This window comes from Glycine max, chromosome 3 (genome assembly GCF_000004515.6).
Source record: "Glycine max cultivar Williams 82 chromosome 3, Glycine_max_v4.0, whole genome shotgun sequence".
Taxonomy (NCBI): Eukaryota; Viridiplantae; Streptophyta; class Magnoliopsida; order Fabales; family Fabaceae; genus Glycine; species Glycine max.
Genome location: NC_016090.4, coordinates 33,712,186 through 33,734,920, shown reverse-complemented (window position 1 = coordinate 33,734,920; position 22,735 = coordinate 33,712,186). Strand labels below are relative to the sequence as shown.

The 22,735-nt window shown below is 31.4% G+C and overlaps 1 protein-coding gene across 1 annotated transcript; it reads right to left on the bottom strand.

Annotated features, from left to right (window-relative positions):
* Positions 1-4,236: 4,236 nt before the first annotated feature.
* Positions 4,237-8,738, bottom strand: LOC100800590 (dnaJ protein homolog 1). Its single transcript, XM_003521036.3, has 8 exons — positions 8,380-8,738; positions 7,324-7,499; positions 6,830-6,995; positions 6,598-6,739; positions 5,367-5,500; positions 5,147-5,289; positions 4,841-5,039; positions 4,237-4,744 (listed from the first exon to the last, which is right to left on the bottom strand). The coding sequence occupies exons 2-8, from the start codon at positions 7,474-7,476 to the stop codon at positions 4,419-4,421; spliced, it is 1,263 nt and encodes a 420-aa protein (XP_003521084.1). The 5' UTR covers positions 7,477-7,499; positions 8,380-8,738; the 3' UTR covers positions 4,237-4,418.
* Between the last annotated feature and the right edge of the window lie 13,997 nt (positions 8,739-22,735).

The window sequence follows — 22,735 nt, the reverse complement described above, 5'->3', positions numbered from 1 at the left end:
TAAGTTTCTCTTTTCTCTTCCTCCTATCTCTCTACCATGAGATTTAAAAGTGTTTATATTATTAATGAGACCATCATGATGATGATTAATCAGCTTAATGGAAGATTTATTTTGATTTAAAAAAAAAGAGTCCAGATTTGTACCAGCCACACCACTATCTCTCCAAACTTTTAGTTCATAAACTTTGAGAATTAAAAAAAATGAATTAAAAGAAATATGATATTAATCTTCAAAACTTGATATTAGTGGTCTTAAATTGTTTTTGTGAAGCAAACATAATCAAAGAAGTACTTATAAAAGAAATTAATGTTTTATTAGAAATATTAAATTATATTAAAAAATATTTGTTTTTACATGCATGCAATGTTTACATAATATTATTAATAATACTAGTAGTTGTCGTCCTTCTAAAAAGAAAATATTTTTTTTAAAATTAACTTGAGAAAAACTATATTACAAAAATATTAGTTAAATAAATTACTATTGAATGAAAATTATAAATTTCTTAATTATTAAATTTTAACTAATAAATTTTTAAATGCAAAATTTTCCTAAGGCCTAAAATATTCTAGACACGGCTCCGGTGTGTGTGCATGCATGCGAATACGAATTCTCTTATTCAAATTATAATTACAATTAAAGGAAAAAAGGTATAAACTGACTGTATAACCGGTGTATTTTCGGCATGTTTAGCTATATTCTAAGTTTTCAAATTTTTTTATTTCCTTTGCTGTTAATGTATTGTCTTCTCCAAGGAAGTGTTTCCAACAACTTCTATCATGTGGGGGTATTAGAGATAAAATTAGTTTAGTTAGTTACAAGTTAATTATTAGTTTAGTTTGTTATAATTTAGTTTAGTTAGTTACAAGTTTAGTTATATAAGACATCATGATTAATCAACTTAATGAGAGATTTATTTTGATTTAAAAAAAAAGGAGTCCAGATTTATACCAGCCACACCACTATCTCTCAAAACTTTTAGTTCATAAACTTTGAGAATTACAAAAAATGAATTAAAAGAAATATGACATTAATCTTCAAAACTTGATATTAGTGGTCTTAAATTGTTTCGTGAAGCAAACATAATCAAAGAAGTACTTACAAAAGAAATTAATGTTTTATTAGAAATATTAAATTATATTAAAAAATATTTGTTTTTACATGCATGTAATGTTTACATAATATTATTAATAATACTAGTAATTGTCGTCCTTCTAAAAAGAAAAGATTTTTTTAAAATTAGCTTGAGAAAAACTATATTACAAAAATATTAGTTAAATAAATTACTATTGAATGAAAATTATAAATTTCTTAATTATTAAATTTTAACTAATAATTTTTTAAATGCAAAATTTTCCGAAGGCCTAAAATATTCTAGACACGGCTCCGGTGTGTGCGTGTGCATACATGCGCATACGAATTCTCTTATTCAAATTATGATTACATTTAGAGGAAAAAAAGGTATAAACTGACAGTATAACCGGTGTATTTTCGGCATGTTTAGCTATATTTTAAGTTTTCAAAGTTTTTCATTTCCTTTGATGTTGATGTATTGTCTTCTCCAAGCTGGAAGTGTTTCCAACACCTCCTATCTTGGGGGTATTAGAGATAAAATTAGTTTAGTTAGTTACAAGTTTAATTATATAAGACTCTTTTTTCTTCCTTCTATCTCTCATGGTCATGATGATGATTAATCAGCTTAATGAGAGATTTATTTTGATTTAAAAAAAAAAAAAAAGAGTCCAGATTTGTACCAGCCACACCACTATCTCTCCAAACTTTTAGTTCATAAACTTTGAGAATTAAAAAAAATGAATTAAAAGAAATATGACATTAATCTTCAAAACTTGATATTAGTGGTCTTAAATTGTTTCGTGAAGCAAACATAATCAAAGAAGTACTTACAAAAGAAATTAATGTTTTATTAGAAATATTAAATTATATTAAAAAAATATTTGTTTTTACATGTAATGTTTACATAATATTATTAATAATACTAATATTATTAATAATACTAGTAATTGTCGTCCTTCTAAAAAGAAAATATTTTTTTAAATTAACTTGAGAAAAAATATATTACAAAAATATTATTAAATAAATTACTATTGAATGAAAATTATAAATTTCTTAATTATTAAATTTTAACTAATAAATTTTTAAATGTAAAATTTTCCTAAGGCCTAAAATATTCTAGACACGGCTCCTGTGTGTGAATGTGCATGCATAGGCATACATGCAGAAGTGTGCATGCATGTGAATATGAATTCTCTTATTCAAATTATGATTACATTTAGAGGAAAAAAGTTATAAAATGGTGTAGATCTTGAAGGATCTTGTAGAAGCACTCAAAATCCATACTCTAGATCTTAACTTTTCCTCTAGTAGTAAATATGTTGAAGACTAGATCTTGAGCTTAGATTTGATATCAAAGATGCTCAAAGTTCAAATTGTTAATTTATGCACACGTTATGTGAGAGGACTTTTACAAATTAATTTATTCATAAACTAATTTTAATTTCTGGAGATTTTTTTTTCTTTTTATTTTCATCTTATAATAATGCATGTGATTGGTTAAACAAGTTATTCATTCTTATTTTTACCCATTATTTCAAATAAAATAACTAACCTCTTATCATAAATTGCAGAAGAAAACCCGATATAGGATTAAAAAAAGGTTTTTAACAATTAAAATAGAATTTAGCATATATAACAAAAGGAGAAAAAAACATTCTCATGAATCCAATTGATTAGGCACAAAGAACACTTTTTGTCATGCTTTTCTAAGAACTTTTAAACCTAGTGATATATGACGGAAAAAAAAATAAGAATGAATTTCTATTTTAAAATAAAGAGATGTGATACAAACTCTCCAATTTTAAAATTGAGCTAATTGCGGTGTCTTGTGCCAAATATAGGATTTAGAGGGACTAATGGTAGTTCAGCATAAGAATCCTTTTCTTTAACTTCTTGAATCTGACCAATTTTTTTTTTGACAACTCCAAAATTAAAATTAAGGTGTCCTCCAACTTAATATTAAATATTGTACAAGTTGAGATTTGAATTGCCGGAAAGACCTTTTCAACGGTATAACAAAAGCACTTTAAACTCATTATAACACTCAACTGACTAATAGTAAGAAGTAAATCAAATGTGTATACCTAACCTAGTTGAGTTCATACTTTTTTCATAAAAGTTGAAATTGCAAAAGAGCTTTGGTAAGATGATTCTTTGACCAAAGAGCCTAGTATATGGCAAAAGCTTCCTGCACTTGCAATACAATCTAGAATGTAATTTAGCTCAGGCACTTTAAACTTATTTGTTGAAAAATATTTTTTTTAATAAAATAAACAGTTTTCAATTATTTTAGTTTGTCTATATTATTTTTACTTAAAAATAATAATTTTCTGGTTATTTTAAGAAACAAATATTACCTGCTTATTAAATAAACACTTTTTCAAGAAGCACTTATTTTTAAATTCTTATTTTAAGTTTAAACAATGACCCATTATGAGGTGCAGGAAGCAACCGTCTTACATAAATGGTATGATTTATGGCAGTGTTCTGGTCTGAAACAGGACCCAAATTGCAAATAAACTTAAAGCCTTCCCACTGATCCAGAATAAATACCATGAGGAGTTCATACACTCCTTCCCACTGATCCAGAATAAATACCATGAGGAGTTCATACACTCCTTCCCACTGATCCAGAATAAATACCATAAGGAGTTCATACACTCAAAAATGAATCTACCGTCTTACATAAATGGTGTGATTTATGGCAAGTGTTCTGGTCTGAAACAGGTTAATTGTGGCCATGGATTAAATGAACAGTTCGACCCAAATTGCAAATAAACTTAAAGCCTTCCCACTGATCCAGAATAAATACCATGAGGAATTCATACGCTCAAAACTGAATCTCATGATTTAAATATTCAGCCTATAGGAAGAAACATTGACCCGTGTCAAGGAGGAATATCAATGCAATTAAACTATTTATATAGAAAATCGCCAATTAAAAATTATTAACGACTGAACAAGTGTCAACTGGCCCCAGTTATGATGTTGAACTCCTTGGCAATCTAGAACTGTCACACTACTATCAACTATTATATTCCCCCAATAAAATGAATTTAATTTGAGAATATATTTTGAAGGATTTACGTTTACCCCAAAGCTAAGAACCAAATAGTACAGGAGGTATGAAACTGGGATATGCAATCGTTATTGCGCGCCTTGTACCAAAACATTTAATTTTCATATATTACAACAAAAAACAGACTTTAGAAATCTGCCAAGACTAAATAACGTTACCAGCCAAAACCTAAAGGGTAAATTTATCACGCAGTTATAACTGCATTATGCAAACAAAAGATAAAAACCATGCAGAAATTATAGAACCTCTACTACCATAAATTGCACTACTGTTGAGCACATTGCACTCGTTGACCAGATGGCTCATCATCATCTTCATCATATGCCTCGCGATATTGCTGTTGCTGCTTTCGTCTCATCTCCTCCTTAAAGTTGACATCATGCAAAGTGGTCTCCTCACAATCATCCAGCTCCATGTCTGACACATGCTTGCTGCTCTTTTGAGGTAACACCTTTTCCAGTAACTGGCATTGGTCAGGGGAAAGAAACCCTGAGTCTGGGAAATCAACATTAAACTGGATGTAAAGGCGACCCTTCATGAATGGCCTATTGTGTTGTGGCATTCCCTCATCATTTATTGCTTTATATTGACCTGCATAGCAAAATTAAAATTCATAAATCATAAAATTGAATAGAGTGGTCGAATGAAATTCCAGTCATGCATACTCCCAATATTCTTAAGTATTACCTGGTTTGATGACTTCCCCAGGGTTTGATTTGATCAATAGTTGCCTACCATCAAGATGTTTGACAGCAAACTGGAAGCCACAGAGTGCCTCGGTTAAGCTGAGATTGTGATCAATATAGAGGTCATCCTGCTCCCTTCTGAACTTTGGGTGATCCTTTACTTGCAATACAAAAACAATGTCTCCTGTGATTGTGTCAGGCTGCAACAAGTACATATGCATTTAATTAAGAAGGCCAAAATTATCAACTTCCAAGCAATCCTTACAAAGTATTAAGACAAATGACATACATACTATAAACCACTTACAGCTTCATCAGCTTGTCCTTCAAAAACAATCTTCTGACCCTGCTGCATGCCCTTCTCAACATGCACTTCCAGCACCTTCTTTTCCTGGGAAACCTTGTTTCCTTTGCACAGAGGACATTTATCTCTCTCGTTAATGACCTCACCTGCATCAATGAAAGGTGAGCTGGAGGAAACATCATAAAGCAACCAAACAAAATATGGAAAATAAAGTTTCCATTACCAGATCCTCTGCAGTCAGGACAGACATGTTGCATTTGTTGAATCATGCCTAGTCCAATCTGCCTTCTTGTAATTTTCATACCAGTGCCTTTGCATCCAAAACACCTACCAGCAGTTCCACTTTTTGAACCTTTCCTGATTTATCAAAAATTGCATGTCAAACCATTGTTATAGCTGATTAGTTGTTAAATTCTGACAATAAATATATCCAAATAATAAATTCTACAAACAAAACCATCAAAATTGAATAAGACTGACATGAACTAACATTCCTAAGCATAAGTCACTGGTATTATGGGAACTGTCTTTCACAAACTTTTCATTTTCCCCAAGTGTTAATCATATGATGACTCAAAAAATTAATAGCATAGCTTATCATATCCAGCTATTTGCGGCTCACACAATTCTGACTTGGATTAGACAAACAATAGAAGGTGTCATCTGAGCAGAACAATAGGAATCAATGTGTAAAAAATCCTGTAGTTTAGGCCTCTGCTTATTTCAATATTAATTCCATGCACCATACAGTTATCAATACCAAATAGTGGCTCAGACAGGCCAATCCCAACACACTAATGGTATAGCAGGTAACAAGATGGCTGCTATTCTAAAATTTTGAGATACAAATTAAATAATATGAAACTCTATTTTTCTATTGCAATACAAAATCCAAATATACCCCATTTATTGAATGTTCAACTTCAACCTCAAACATACTGGGGTAAAGTGATGCCCATGATTTTATGGAATGGCAGTCCAATTTACAGTGCAACACAATCGCTCTGCAACAGGCCACAGAAATGGCCAGACACCATAACACAATGCCACTATAGCAGCAAAATCACACCCTACTGACAACTATACCATGCACATATACTTAGATCTACATGTATATCTCCACATTCCTCTTTTTCAGTGAAACCACATCCTTAGGGCCACTCCATCAGTCCATCCTCCATTTCGGATTCCATGTATACAGCATAAGAAATTAAAAATATTATGAATTCAATAAAAATAGCATCAAAATAAACACTATATTTTTAGAAAATGTAAGGCAACAGATTATATTCACCAGACTTCCAAATACAAACATGTATATCCTACAACTAAATATAAAACAACACAAGGCACAATACATATTTTGGAAAAGTTAAAGTAATCGGATTAAAGGCTAAACCTCTCTAAAAAAAATTAGACGTACAAAAAATATAAACATAAATAGAAGTCCATACCCTTTACATTTTGGGCATAATATGTTTCTAGAAAGAGATAGTTTCTTTGTTGTGCCATTATAAACGTCCTCCAAGGAAACCTTTAAAGAATGCACCACATCTTCACCATGCTTCTGTCTTCTACCTCGGGAACTACCACCACCTAAGAGGCGATAATAATAGTGAGTTGATCAATATTGCAAGATTCACAAATTTAAATGAAGTAACATAAATGTAAAAGTGAACATCTCACCACCAAAGCTTGCTCCTCCAAAAAATGATTCAAATATATCAAATGGATTATGAAACGAGCCTCCTCCCCCCATCCCTTCTTTAAGGGCATCTTCACCATACTGGTCATACAGTTCTTTCTTCTCAGGATCACTTAAAACTTCATATGCTTGACCTAACTCCTTAAACTGATATATGAATCAGATGTTTAGTATTAAAACAGAAAAAAGCAAGAGCTTAGAGAAAACTTGGCAGTTTCTCAACATAAAAAGTTAGCAAGTGAATAACATCCTTTATATAAATGAGAAGACTTAAAACACAAAAATATAGCATGCCCAAGTCATCTTCAGGCAACATTAATATCAAATCTCTTTACATATACTCACTTTACTAATATAAAATATTTATAATCAAATTATATGGTCAAGTTGTGAATGCTGATCCTAATAGAATAGCAGGGCATTTGCATATGATAATCAAAATGCAGTGCAGTTAAGTAAAAACTGTGAGTCTTACCTTTTCAGGATCTCCTCCCTTATCTGGATGGTTCTTCATAGCCGCCTTTCTATAGGCCTTCTTGATTTCATCTTCACTGGCATTTTTGGAAATCCCGAGAATATCATAATATTTGGAGTTATCACTCCTCCTTGGTCCACCACGCCCAAACATGACAGCGGCACCTCAAAAATGCACTACACAAGAGAAGGAGGAATTTTAAATTTTAAGAGAGAAAATAGTTACCACCTCAGTGCGTGGCAGGGGGGGAATTTCAATTCATTAGCTTTGCATAATTTAACATTTACAATAGAATCCATCTCAATCAGTAAACATATCCCCACCACCTCAGAACAACACTAATACACTGAAAGCATGGTCACCCCACGACCATAAAATCCATAGTAAAAACCACAACTACATAGGCATCGCCATGCATGGTTAAATCATGCAAGACACATTATAATGTTCACAATTTTACATAAACTATTTTCACACAACAAAACCTTTCCATGTTAGAATCATAATCATTAAACTCAAAACCAAAATCGCAGTCTCTGGCCACCACAAGTGGAATCTAAATTGCCTTCTTAAATTAACATCATCTGCACTGTTATATATATATATGTATGTGTGTGTGTGTGCTAATACAATCCAAAATACCACAAACACACGATCAAGTGATAGCACTTATTTCTTGGCCGTAAACAAAGGACACAACTTGCCTTTTCAAAATTAATATATTTTTTATCTAAATTTTCCATACCCAATCACAAAAACCCAAAATCCAGCTCACAAGAACTTCAAAACAAAAAGATAATAAAAATAACCAAAATTTCAAGCAAAAATAGAAAAAAAAAAATTGATCGAAAACCCAAGGCAATAACTGCAGAGAAAATTAAGTCCAAAAATTTCTCAAAAAAAAACCACTTTAAAAAATCGAAGATCGAATTTCGGATCTAAGAAACTCAGAGATCGAGAGCCCTAACGCAATTGAAAAAAGAAAAAGAAAAAGGGGGAACAGATCTGAGCCCTAGAAATCAACGATGAAAAAACTGAAGAGAAAGAAGAGCGTACCGAACGGCGTCGCAGCGGTGGCTCTTCTTTTTCTCCAAGGGAGGAAGAGAAACCCAAACCCTCGAAGAGAAAGAGAGAGAGAGAGGAATTTAGCTAGTTTTTAATTTAATTTATTTATCCTGTGTTGTGTTGTTGTGTTGGGTTCAGGAAAGAGAAAGGGAATAGGAAAAGGTTTTTTGTGAGTAGCGGAATTGCTATTTGCACTTCGTGATGGGATCGGAAGAAGCAAATCAATAAGCAAACAGGGAGATGTTGGTACTGTGATTACTTATATTGTTTTTGTTTGCTTAGTAGCAAAGCACTTTGTTTCTATGACAAGGGCGCGTCTGTTTGGATTGGATGGTATAGGAACTCGCTGTTGGGTCATGCTTGGCTGCGCCTCTTCATATTTTTTTTAATAAGATTTTCATATCTAAAATATAAGTTATTTTTATATTATTACTTAATATTTTTTTAATTAAATATCTGGAAATTTTTTATTCTATGGAATGATGATGTGATAAATAGAATATGGCATTATCATGTCTTCTTACTCATATTTCATTGTCACGTCACCATCTTTAATGATGTGTCAACGATTAGATTTGATGACGTGACATTTAATCTGTCATGTCATTATTTAATGAAGTCAAATTAACGATAGGAAACATATTTTTTTTAGGTAGTTATTTGACAAAAAATAAATTTTTAGGTAATAATCTAAAATAACCTATTTTTCAGACATGAAAAACATGTTTAAAATCATATAGACAAAATTATATTTTTGAACTAAATTAATAAGATAATATTAAAGGTGAAATTAAAGAGTTAAGATGTATACATTTAATATCGGATAAAACTAAAAGAGAACCCAACAAGATCAAATGGTAGGATATATTTGGATCCAAAGAATAGTGAAGGAAGAGGAAACACATAACATATTGCATGCGTACATTGACTCCAAAAATACCAATTATATATGATTGACAAAATTGTATTTTTGGTCCCCCAGTTTATCTCCAGTTTCGGATTTGGTCCCCCAGTAATTTAATTTACGAATTGGGTTCTCCTATTTTGTAAAATCGTGCAATGTTGGTTCCACAGACCACAATTAGACGTTGACCCGTTAGCAAGTGATGTTGACTGCCACGTGTCACGTTCTTATTGGATGATGACTATCATGTGTCATATTCTGATTGGATGTCAACTCCATGAAAGATGAAATGCATTGTTATTTTCATTGATCAATCAGAACATGACACGTGATAGTCAACATCACTTACTAACAGTCAACGTCCAATTGTGACCTGGAACCAACATTGCACGATTTTACAAAATAGGAGAACTCAATTCGTGAATTAAATTACTGGAGGACCAAATCCGAAACTGGAGATAAACTGGGGGACCAAAAATACAATTTTGTCAATCATATATAATTGGTATTTTTGGAGTCAATGTACGCATGCAATATGTTATGTGTTTCCTCTTCCTTCACTATTCTTTGGATCCAAATATATCCTACCATTTGATCTTGTTGGGTTCTCTTTTAGTTTTATCCCGATATTAAATGTATGCATCTTAACTCTTTAATTTCACCTTTAATATTATCTTATTAATTTATTTCAATTGGTTAAATATGATAAATTGATAGGTGAGTTATAAATTTCAAATAGTACTTTTTTTATTCCTACCAATAAAAAAAATATCTTATTAGTGTAATGTACTTCTTATTTTGAATGAGAAATTATCTTAAAAAATAAATAGGATAAAGTTTCTTAAGTCTATATAAAATTAAATTACATATATGTTCATGAAGTTATTTTAATTAACTTTTAATTTTTTTGACAAGTTTACAAATTTATTTGATTAAATAAAAGTGTTTGAGAAATGATTTTTTCTTATTGACTAATAAGATTTGCTTTTAAACAAAACTTAAATTTATAATTATCATTTTTTTTATTCTCAATAAAATAATAAAATTTATCATTTATCATTTTATCTAAAATTAAATTATTTATTTTGATAAAACTCATCATTATCATTTGTTATCTAAAAAAATTGTTTTCAAATTGACTTAAATATGTTCTTTATAGCGGGAAAATAGGTCATTTTTAGATTACTTCCTAAAGTTTCATTTTTTTGTCAAATAATTACCTGGAAAAAAAAATTTGTTGTCACGTCATCACTTAACAAAAGAGAATTAATGACGGATAGCAAATTGAAACAAATTTTTTTAGGTAATTAGTTGGAAAAAAAATGAATGTTAAGTAGTAATATTAAAACGACTTATTTTTCAAGTATGAAAAACTTAATTTTTTAATACTAACATAAAATAGTTTTATTTATATTTTAGATTTATCTCAAGAAAAAATTTATATTTTATTAGATTTATGATAAATATTTTATATTATAATATAAAATTATTTGTAATCATTGATAATCTACTATCTACTTCTCCGAGAAAAAAAAATCTATTACTACTTCAACTATCTATTATTAGAAGACTTTGTGAATTTTTTATTCCAATAATACAAATAAAAATAATATTTACTCAAATGATATAAGTCAACAATTATTTAAATCCACGATAGAGATCATTGTTCATAAGAGAGAAATCTTTGTCCTCGAATTGATTTCTCACTGATTTTATTTTATTTTTTGTTCCTAGGGAACTGATTTCACAATATGTTTTATATTTTTCTAAACGGATTTACTACATTGGTTCTTGGGGAACCGATGTCCTATGGCATTTTTTTCAAACACAATTTAGATTAGGTTTCTTTTTCATTTTTTGTTTCTTTTTTGAGTTTTTTTAAATAGTTTTCTAATTTTTTGTTACCCTTTGTTTTTAAAAAAATTATGTGTTTTTTGTCTTTTTAAATTGTTTTTTATTTTCTTAGTTACAATTTTTTTAAAAAAAAATTGAGTGTCTTTTTGTTTTAATTTATTTAAACTTTTTGGTTTACGATATTAATTTAAAAGAATATAATTTATCTACACTTATGTAAAAACTTGAATATAAAATACATGTTTAAATTGATTAATAGACTAAGTTAAACTTTTGAATAGATTAAATCAAAACTAAAAATAAAATCTATAACTGATTATAAACCAAACTCAATCCTTATATTTTTTTGCCTACTTATTAACATATTTTATTTTTTTACATATTTGTTTTGTTATCATATCGTAAATCATATAAAAGTTATATTTTTTAGAATTATTTTTTTGTCTCTCCCTAAATGTCTGATAATAACATTGTGAATGTTCATCAAATTTTTTCCTATGAAATGATATCACTTATGATATTTATACATATCAAATATTTTGAATTACTGAGAAGAGAGTAACATTGAATAAAATTTTAAAACTCACTTTTTAAATTAGAAAAAAAAATAAGTTAATGATAAAATTAATTTTATTTGATTTTCAAATTTTAATTTAATAAAAACATTTAGCTTATTAAAATAAGTGAAAAAAATATGAATGATAATAAAAATAAAAAGAGCATGTATTAATGTAGCAAACAATCAAAAGAAGATTAAAAATATAGAAACAAATTGAATTGAAGTAAAATATTTAAATTTGAATTAATACAATAAAATTTTACAAATAAAAACAATATGGCATACATTTAGTGTTGTTGGTTTAAGCCTACACAGTGAGGGCAAATTTTCTTTGTATGACCTGGGATGCCACCCACAGAACATCGCTTTGATTTATTTGGTTCTCGAATATCCATTTCGGTGTGGATACGAGTGGAGACATGACAACCCTTAGTATTTCTTTTCTTTTCTAGGTTGGGGGAGATCATTGGCTTGTGACATGGTGGCCAATAGGTTTCGTTGCATAATTCTCCAAACAATCATTTGTATACGTTGGAGAGACTTTCCAACATATACATGAGGTGTATGTAGTGTCTATACTCATGATAAACATGCTTACAAGCATTAACAACATGAGAACAAAGCATGTGCAACTTCTAGAGTTTGCAACAGTCACACCACCTTTCATCTAGCCTAACCCTGAAATCTCTAGCGGGTCAAACCTCCCCCGGGTTAATTGTCTCTTGGACCAAGAATCGTGCATCGCATCGATTGAACTCAAGAATATTGTGAGTGTTTGCCATTCTAAGTGTGTCTTTGATGACCTTGTTTAGTACTTCCATATATACCTGGCCAGATGCAAGCATTGTTACAACTTTTCTCCCTCCTTTGTTGAACAAGGCATTACAACTTACATATGTGGATTTTACTAGCTCACCTATTAGCAGATTTCTTGATTTCTTTAGTATGAAATTAATTAACTCAACAAGATTGGTAATCATGTGCCCCAATCATTAGCCACCATCCCATGCGAGAGTCTATTTTTCTCTCAGAATCTCATTGAGCCAATTAATTACTCAGCCAACATCTGCTTCCACCCTCAACATGTTGTAGTAGTAATTGAATGTATGCTCCGTCTTTGCATATGCTGAGTAGTTATAAATATACAATTTCATTATTGTGAATAATATAAAATGAAGTGGCATTTAATATGAAAAGAAAGAAGTTTGGCACTCACCTATATTGACAGTTAATTTTTTGTGTAACGAGTTGAATATAGAACACATGCACAGAATTTTGTATCGTCCACCCACTATCACTTATTGAGTAGGCACTTTTGATTGACTCATGTCTGTCTGAAATCAAACTCATAACATGTTTTGGGTGACATGTCTTTTTAGATTTTGGAGGAAGAATAGTCATGCTCTCGTTGATTCACTCTCGACAACAACAAAGGCTATCAAAAGGATTTTATTGTTGACATCTTGTGCAATTGCCACAAGGAGGGTCCCCCTATATTTACCATACAACCATGTTCCATTAACCTGAAATATGGACTTGCAATATTGAAACCCATTGATACACTGTCTAAAACTCCAAAAAAGATGATGGAACATGATGAAGCCTTCTATTGGTTGACCTCCTTGTGGTTCATTAGCAATGTTTTCTTCTCCACCACCATACTAGAAAGAAATTGATGCATACCTTGCAACAAACTCAGTACTAGTTCAAGGTTTGGGGTGGGAACTATATTGTGCTCGATGTTTGTATACAATTTGCAACAATGAAGAATCTCAGTTTGGCGAATAATTGAAATCATACCTTTCATGTCTTCGATGTCAACAAGTTGACTGTTGTAAATTTTAGCATTCCACTCCCCACTACTTATGGGTATCATAATGAAATATTGCATACTTGATGGAATGGTTGAAGACGGAGGCATTGGTGGATTTTGTTTTTCAAGGCCTCAAGTGTGAGGCCTCGCTTTGTTTCAAAGAACAATGGGTTGGGGCTTTGAAAAGTATCATCTTCATTTGTTTTGATGATTTGACCATCATAGTGTACTAATCATTTGACTGATAAGGAAGACATATTGTGTAATAGACAAAGAATAGAGAAACAAATGTGACACAAGGTTTATGTTTTCAAACTTGGAAGAAAGTAAAAGAGCAAGGAAGTGTTGTATGGATGTGTTCAACGAAGGTGGATATGAGTTCTATATATAGGGGTCAGGGTTAAGGGATTGTGACCTAGGGTCAAGGTAAGGGTTAGGTTTGGAGCATTGGATTCCCTAGGGTGAATAAATGAGGGTCTGAAATAAATTGGATTCCCTGACATGAGTAGATAAGGGTTTGAAATAAATTGAATTTCCTAACGTTAGTAGATAGAGGTCTAAAATAAATTGGATTCTCTTACGTGAGTAGATAAGGGTCACAAATACATTGGATTCCTTGACATGAGTAGATAAGGGTTTGAAAAAAATTGGACTTGTGAGTGAGAGAAAAAGAAGAGCACAAGAAACATCATACAAAAGAGGCTCTATCTCCTCTTAAGTGTAGGGTACGGGGTTAGGATTAAGGGTTTATGACCTAGGGTAAGGGTTAGGATTTGCAACATTGGATTCCTTGGTGTGAATAGATGAAGCTGTAAAACATTGGATTCCTTGACATGGGTAGATAATGGTCTAAAATAAATTGGATTCCTTGACGTGAGTAGATAAGGGTCTGAAATACATTGGATTCCCCGACATGAGTAAATAAGGGTCTGAAAGAAATTGGATTTGCTGACGTGAGTAGATAAAAGTCTGAAATAAATTGGATTCTTAGATGTGAGTAGATAAGGGTCTGAAATATGATGGATTCCCTGGTGTGAGTAGGTAAGGGTTTGAAATTAATTGGATTCCCTGACGTGAGTTGATAAGGGTCTGAGATGCATTGGATTCCCTGACATGAGTAGATAAGGGTCTGAAATGCATTGGATTTTCCCCTAAAGTGGGTAGATAAGGGTCTGAAATGCTGATAACTGCTAAATGTGAGCTATTTTTTTTATAATAAAAATATATTGAAAATATCTTTAAAAATATTTATTTAGCAGTTATTTATTGCTTAAATATTAAGATTTGATATTTTTCTTATTTATGGCTTGCAGATATGAAAAGGAAGGATTAAAAGTAAAAAAGATCCAAAAAATATCAAAAATATAAATAAGAAAGATTTTTGACATCAGACCCAAGTCCACTCCAACAACTATAGAAAGGGAGTCAAGCCCAAGTCCACTCCAGCAGCTATAAAAAGAGAGTCAAGTCAAGGAGAAAAGACACAACCCCAAAGACTCAGAGCTCTCTAATGAATACATCTTAAGCCTGAGCATCTCAAATAGGGGAAATCCTTCTTTTTATTTTCTTCTTTCACCAATTTTTCTTCCATTAGTTCTTATACCCCATCCAGTGTAAAGTCCTCAATGGCCATGAGAGGCTAAACCCCTAGTTAGGGCCTGGCAGGCCTAAAAAGCCAAGCGATGTATGATGTACTCTTCACTATTTATCAATGCAATACCAAATGTTCTCTATCCTATTATCTTTTTTGTTTATCTTTCATGCATTATTCATCTTTTCATTCTTTTAGGGGTTAGGTGCTCGGAAAAGGGTAACTTCTAAATAAGATTTAAAGAAGGCATGCATGCATTAGTTTTAGGGGTTAGACGCTCGACAGAGGGTAACTTCTAATAGAAGAAAAAGAAAAGATATCATGAGAAAATCATTGCTAGACATAGAATGATAATTTTATGCTCATGCATTTTTGCAAACATCTAGAATTTAGACTTCATGCATTTTATTTGTTGAATCTTTTCAAAGGCATTTGGGAGATAGATAAATAAAATAGGCTTGTCATCGTGAGGCATCAGGGGAAAGTAAATGAATAGATGTGGGTAGGATAAATTCACTTGAATTGATAAAGAAAAATCATGAAAACATACATCCTAGGCAAACAAGGCAGGTCAGGTCCCAACATTATCATATCTTGAATTTATCTTTTTTATCTTAATCTTTTATCTTTCTTATCTTATCTTTTTTTATCTTCTATTTTTATCTTTAAATCTTTTATCTTTTCTTTTAAATTTTTACCTTATCTTTTATCTTTCTTTACTTATTATTTTAAATTTCTTATCTCTTGCTTGTAAATTGGGTTTGCATTAATCTAAGTACAAACGAAGTCTCTGTGGATTCGACACTCGGACTTCCGAGTACTTTACTACTTGTGACAATATGATGCACTTGCCAATGACTTAACAAATGCATTAGATTCCTTGATGTGAGTAAATAAGGTCTGAAATGCATTGGATTCCCTAACGTGAGTAGATAAGGGTTTGAAATGCATTGGATTTTTTTCCTGAAGTGAGTAGATAGGGGTCTGAAATGCATTGGATTCCTTGATGTGAGTAGATAAGGGTCTGAAATAAACTGAGAGAAAAAGTAAAGCACAACAAACATTAGACGAAAAAGGCATTGTCTCCTCTTAAGTGTAGGGTCTGGGTTAGGGTTAAGGTGTTACGACCTAGGGTTAGGGTTAGGGTTTGGAGCATTGGATTCTCTAGCATGAATAGAGGAGTTTGTAAAGCATTGGAGTCCTTGACGTGAGTAGATAGAGGTTTTAAATAAATTAGATTCCCTGACGTGAGTAGATAAGAGTTTGAAATACATTGGATTTCCTGACGTGAGTAGATAAGGGTTTGAAATAAATTGGATTCACTAGCGTGAATAAATAAGGGTCTAGGGTACGTTAGATTCCCTAGCGTGAGTAGATAAGGATCTAAAATTAATTGGATTCCCTGACTTAAGTAGATAAGCGTCTGAAATGCATTGGATTCCTTGACGTGAGTAGACAAGGGTCTAAAATGCATTGGATTCCATGACGTGAGTAGATAAGGGTCTGAAATAAACTAAGAAAAAAGAAGAGCACAACAAACATCAGACAAAAAAGGCTTTGTCTCCGCTTAAGTGTAAGGTCTAAGGTTAGGCTTAAGGTGTTACGAGCTAGGGTTAGGGTTAGGGTTTGGAGCATTGGATTTTCTAGCATGAATAAATGAGGTTGTATAACATTGGATTCCCTGACTTGAGTAGATAGGGATCTGAAATAAATTAGATTCCCTGACATGAGTAGATAAGGGTATGAAATATATTGGATTTCCTTATGTGAGTAGACAAGGGTCTGAAATAAATTGGATTCACTGGCGTGAATAGATAAGGGTCTAAAATACGTTGGATTCCCTGGCGTGAGTAGATAAAGGTCTGAAATCAATTGGATTCCCTAACGTGAATAGATAAGGGTTTGAAATGCATTGAATTCCCTAACATGAGTAAACAAGGTTCTGAAATAAAATAAGAGAAAAAGAAGAGCACGACAAACATTATACAGAAAAGGCTTTGTCTCTTCTTATATGTAGGGTAAGTGGTTAGGGTTAAGGTGTTACCACCTAGGATTGGGATTAGGGTTTGGAGCATTGGATTCTCTGGCGTGAATATGTGAGGCTATAAAGTGTTTGATTCCCTAATGTGAGTAGATAAGGGTTTGGAATAAATTGGACCTGTAAGTGAGACAAAACAAGTCAAGTGGCCAAAAACAACAAAAAAATAGTAAGAGTTGAACATTTGAATCCACGAGGGCAACTTTTGGCACTTAGAATGTTATTTGTATCAAATGTTTTGGTTAAAATAATGTTTCATTCACATATTTTCATGTCAATAAAGCCATTAAGACAACTCTTGGGTCTCGATTCGACCCTCTAACACATGAACCAAGTGACAAAACATAGGAAAAAATTACTAAAACTTGAAGATTTCAATTCATAAGGGCAACTTTTGGCACTTAGATTGTTATTTGTATCAACTATTTTGGTTAAAATAATGTTTCATCCCCATAGTTTTCATGTCAGTAAAGTTATTAAGACAACTTTTGGGTATTGATTCGGCCCTTAAATGCATGAACCAAGTGGCAAAACATAGGAAAATATTAGTGAAACTTGAAGATTTCAATCCATGATGGCTACTTTTGTCACTTAGATTCTTATTTGTGTCAGGTGTTTTGGTTAAAATAATATTTCGTTACCATATTTTTCATGTCAATAAATTCATTGCGATAACTTGAAGATTTCAATCCATGATGGCTACTTTTGTCACTTAGACATCTCATTCAACTCTAGACATGGAAACCGAATAACATCCTCCACAAAAAAGTCCACTAGTGGCTGCCAACATACATGATGAAGGACTACCACCACATGCTCAATCATATGAGTTCAAGCCACAACCTCATCATCATCAATAAGATTATTGGTACAATCTACAGTTCTTCAATGTAAACGAAGAAGAATTTATGAGCTATCTCATGGGTACAGATCTTCACACACCAGAGTTTGTTTATGCATACATGCAAAGTATGCCCATACCTTCATTTGCATCCTTTTACCAAAGTATTATCGGCAATTCTTCCATTAATGACTCCGTGCAGGAAGAACCAAGTGTTGTTCATGATGAACAAGTTGAACCACAATAACATGATCGAGTACATCAACAGCTGGCAAGAAACAGACAACCACCCAGATGTGGAATTGGTGGACACATACAACATTAATTGCTTACCCTTGTTAATTATGTCATATTATGTTCGTTGTCAGTTTGTCCTTGTTGCTTGAATGAACTATAAAGAATGTGTTTTTGTCATACAAATTGCCTGAACATTTATTTCTTCGAGACAATTTGACCCGACGATTATTGTATCGAGATGATGTGATGACATACTGTTTTCTAAAAGACGATTTCATTACACATTGATTTTTTGGAATAGCACAAACCAAACGTAATAAATTAATACTCAATATAAATCATTTATATTGTTGGTGCCATCTTAGCCATTGATATGTCACATGAAAATAGTAGATCACCTAATATATATATATATATATATATATATATATATATAGCAGTAGCGAGGTTAGATGCAATTGAACACATTTGCTTAAAACATGGAGAATGTATTCTCTCTTTTGTATCGCAATGGTGACATGATTCCAATAGATGAAGGGGTAGTGTTTAAATGCCCCATTGATCCAAAAATCATCACAATAAGTGAGGACATGTTGCTTGTTGCCTTAAGGAAAACAATTTTTTACGCCAACAGAGGCTACAAAATATTAATACATGTTTTTTATTGTCAACCAAACTACGTAGGTGATGGTTGTGTTGCATACCATTATATGGAGCTCAAACATGACAATGATGTTGGAATTTTTTTTTCATCTATTCAGAATATAATACGAAAGGTTTGATTAAGTTGTATGCAATTTTGGGTGTTTTCTAGAGGAAATCCTTGCCCAGCTGCACAAACCAAGAATGGTTGATGAGATAATTACTCTGATGTGTGATTACTCTGTGTAGTCATTACACAAAGTTCTTGTTGTCACTTTTTTTAGAATAAACTTGCAATTCATAATTGGAATTATGTTGTTGCTTTCTTTTTAAAAATTATCTACTTTAATCGTGTTAGTCCTAGAGGATTATGATGCTTACCTAAGTTTCATCATTGAAATTCTGTTGTTGCAATTCATCATTCGTCTTCATCAATCTAGATAAATTTGGTTTTGTTTAAGGATTAATTATTTTTTTAAAAAAACATTATTTAAGTAATAATAGTTTTACATGAATTAGTGCATACTATTAAAATTGAAAATTGAAATTTGCAGAGCTTTGTTTTCTGTGCCAAAAAAGAAGTGGTCGAGATTGCACCGACGACAATCAATGGTCCATAACGCATTCACGTAAACAAGGTTATTGTTCACCCATCAAGACTCTTGCAAAGCTTTGTCCTTTGTGCCAAAAAAGGAGTGGCCGGATTGCACTGACAATAATCAACAGCCCGTAACATATTCACATAAACGAGGTTATTCTTCACCTATTAGAATCCTATATAGCTTCGTCCTTTGTGCTATAAAAGGAGTGGCTGAGATTGCGGTAACAACAATCAACGACCCATAACGCATTCACGTAAATAAGGTTACTATTCACTCATCAGTAATCCTACAGACCTTTATCCTCTGTGCAAAAAAAAGAGTGGCCGAGATTGCACCAATGACAATCAATGACCCATAATGCATTCACACAAACAAGGTTACTGTTCACCCGTCAGGAATCTTGTAGCGCTTTGTCCTCTGTGTCAGAAAATGAGTGACCAAGATGGTACCGACGAAAATCAACAACCCATAATGCATTCACGTAAACAAGGTTACTGTTCACCTGTCATAAATTCTATCCTTTGTGATAGAAAAAGGATGTGACCCCATGTTACTTTTTCTCATACGATTTTTACCTCTCATTGGATGTTTCGAGACGATATGACTGTACAATGCTTTCTACGAGATGATTAGACTAAACATTAATGCTTTCAAATAGCGCAAACCAAACGTAATTAATTAAGACTCAATCTAAATCTTTCATATTGTTGGCGCGATCTTAGCTATTAGTATCAGTCATGTGAAAAACAATAGATCACCTATTATATACAGCAGGGGGGTTAGCTGCAACTCAACACCTTTGTTTGCTCCTCTCACCCTATCTCATCATTCTCAAACCATTTATTTTTCTCATAAAGTCTAATTCATAATGGATAACAATCCATGGGAGCTTCTCGACATTGATGACTCAAACCTCCCATCCTTTGTTCGGCTAACTAATCAATCATCCTCCAATTCAACAACACTTATTCTTGGTCCGGCCGGGGCCGTACAAGTTGCCATGATGTATCGACAATCTAAGGAGCCACTCCCAGCTCAAGAATTCATAATGTGCCCCCACCAAGTAACCATACGTGAATTTAACAAAAATCCATGGTTATGTGCTTTAGATTTCGTTCGATCCAAAGGTCAGTTATCACTAAACATTCAATTAATTGTTGAATTCGTATAATTGTAGAGTGGTAGATGTTGATGACACACCTCACGGGACATTGTCAGGGTTCTTTGACTATACTTTTGATCATGTACCTTTAACGATCGTCATTATCAAGTTATACCCTCAACGGTTTTGGCGACATGAGAGTGACGCTCAAGGTAATCGACTTTAATTCACTCTCTAACTATTTGATTTCCATTTTTCGGATATTCATTCGTGAGAGTTTTAATTTCAAGATCCTACGGGGACTATTGATGCCACCATGAAATGGATAATCATAAAAGGTCAAGATTGCAGCCAACATATGACAGACATTCATGTTGGTTTTGTCTTAGTTTTGTCAGACATAAATTTGTTACTCCTTGTTGTTAACTTCTTACTTTTTGTTTCATATAAAGTTTATTTATTTTTATTGAACTAAATGATATATTCTATAGGCAGTTGTGTTTTGTCCCTTTCTTCCTCACTCCAAATGTTATTTGAATATTACACTGCACAATGTTGTGAAGGTAATGTTTTTGCCTTTCAGGTTAACAATAATTTTGGTATTCACAAATTTGCTTTGTATATCCATATGTGGTTCATATTTGACCTAGGTGTTTTCAAAGGAGAATTGACCTCTTATCAAACAGTCTGTGTTTTGTGCGTACTACATGTCATCAAGTGGGTTTCATCAATGACTTATTGTTTATATTTCTTTTTATGTGTAATGTTATTTTATTTCATGGGTGTAATGTTGTTTCATTTTATGGATTACCGTTTATATACTAAGGATTTGGGAAAATAAATATTGGGAGGGATGACACATAAGTAAGATTGTCTGCTTTCATTTAAGGATTAATTATTTTTTTAAAAACATTATTGTAGATTAATTCATATTAAAGTACTCATAGTTTTACACCAATGCAAATTATATAAATTGAACGTGTTTCATTTATTTAATTTGTTTTGGTAACATAATTACATCACTTAAATATATGTATTTTTCACAAATATTTAACCAAATTATATTTATAGTAAGTATTTAAATAAATAGATTTTTCTTAAATGCTATTCTACATAAATTCTGTTTTTAATAATTTAATATATATATATATATATATATATATATATAAATTACCAAACTAAAAAAACTAAACAAATAAAACCAAAAACAAATCGTTCATTTTTAAATAAAAAACCAAACAAAATTATTTTTTTAAAATAAACAAAACAAAAAAACTCAACTAAATAATGAAAAAAACTGTTCATTTTTAAATTAAAAACCAAAAAAAATAAAAATCAATTTTAAATAAACAAAAACAAAAAATCAACTAAATAATTTTTAAAAAAATTCATTTTAAGTAAAAAACCAAAAAAATATAAAACAATTTCAAATAAACATAAACAAAACAAAAAAACTCAAATAAATAAATAACAAAAAAACAATTCATTTTTAAATAAATAAGTAAAAAAAATTACAAAAAAAAAACTCAAATAAATAAATTAAAAAAATTGAGGTTCTCAAATGCGTTTAAGAAAAAAATGCCTTAAGACATCTGTTCATGGGGAACTGATGTAGTACAATCATTGCAAAAAAAATGAAAAACGTTAACATGAAAATAAAATAAATAAAAGAGAGATGGGAAATCGGATTGGGGAAATTGAGTTCTCACCTATGCAAAGTGATTTGTATCATAAATGTAAATAATTGTTGGTTTGTATCATTTGGGTAAATATTATTTTTATTTTTATCATTGGGATAAAAAATGCAGATTTTGTCAACTAGCATATGTGAGGTATCATCACTAAGGGTGTAAATGAGTGAAGTCAACTTCTTGAAACTTGGGGTTGGCTTTTGAAAAAATCGATGGCTCAAGCTTCATTATTTATTTAATAAGTTTAATTGAAAAGTTTGGATTTAACTTGTTAAGGAATATTAAACTAGAACTTGATTTATTTAGCTCATTTATAACTTACTTATTTTTTTATCAAATTTTCTTAAATAATTTTTAAAATTTATCAATATAATATTTAATAATTATTTTAATACTAGATAACTACCTATTGATGGCAAAATGAGCTTAACATGTGATGAGTGAAATTAAAATAAAATTAATAAAAAAATATA

Bases quoted from the DNA above. Each gene is read 5' to 3' on its own strand.
- LOC100800590 (XM_003521036.3), bottom strand. From the start codon at position 7,476: ATGTTTGGGCGTGGTGGACCAAGGAGGAGTGATAACTCCAAATATTAT. The intron at 6,740-6,829 runs GTGAGATGTTCA...ATCGCCTCTTAG, and splicing joins TGGAGGAGCAAGCTTTGGTG to GTGGTGGTAGTTCCCGAGGT. The intron at 4,745-4,840 runs GTAATACTTAAG...TTTGCTATGCAG, and splicing joins TGGGGAAGTCATCAAACCAG to GTCAATATAAAGCAATAAAT.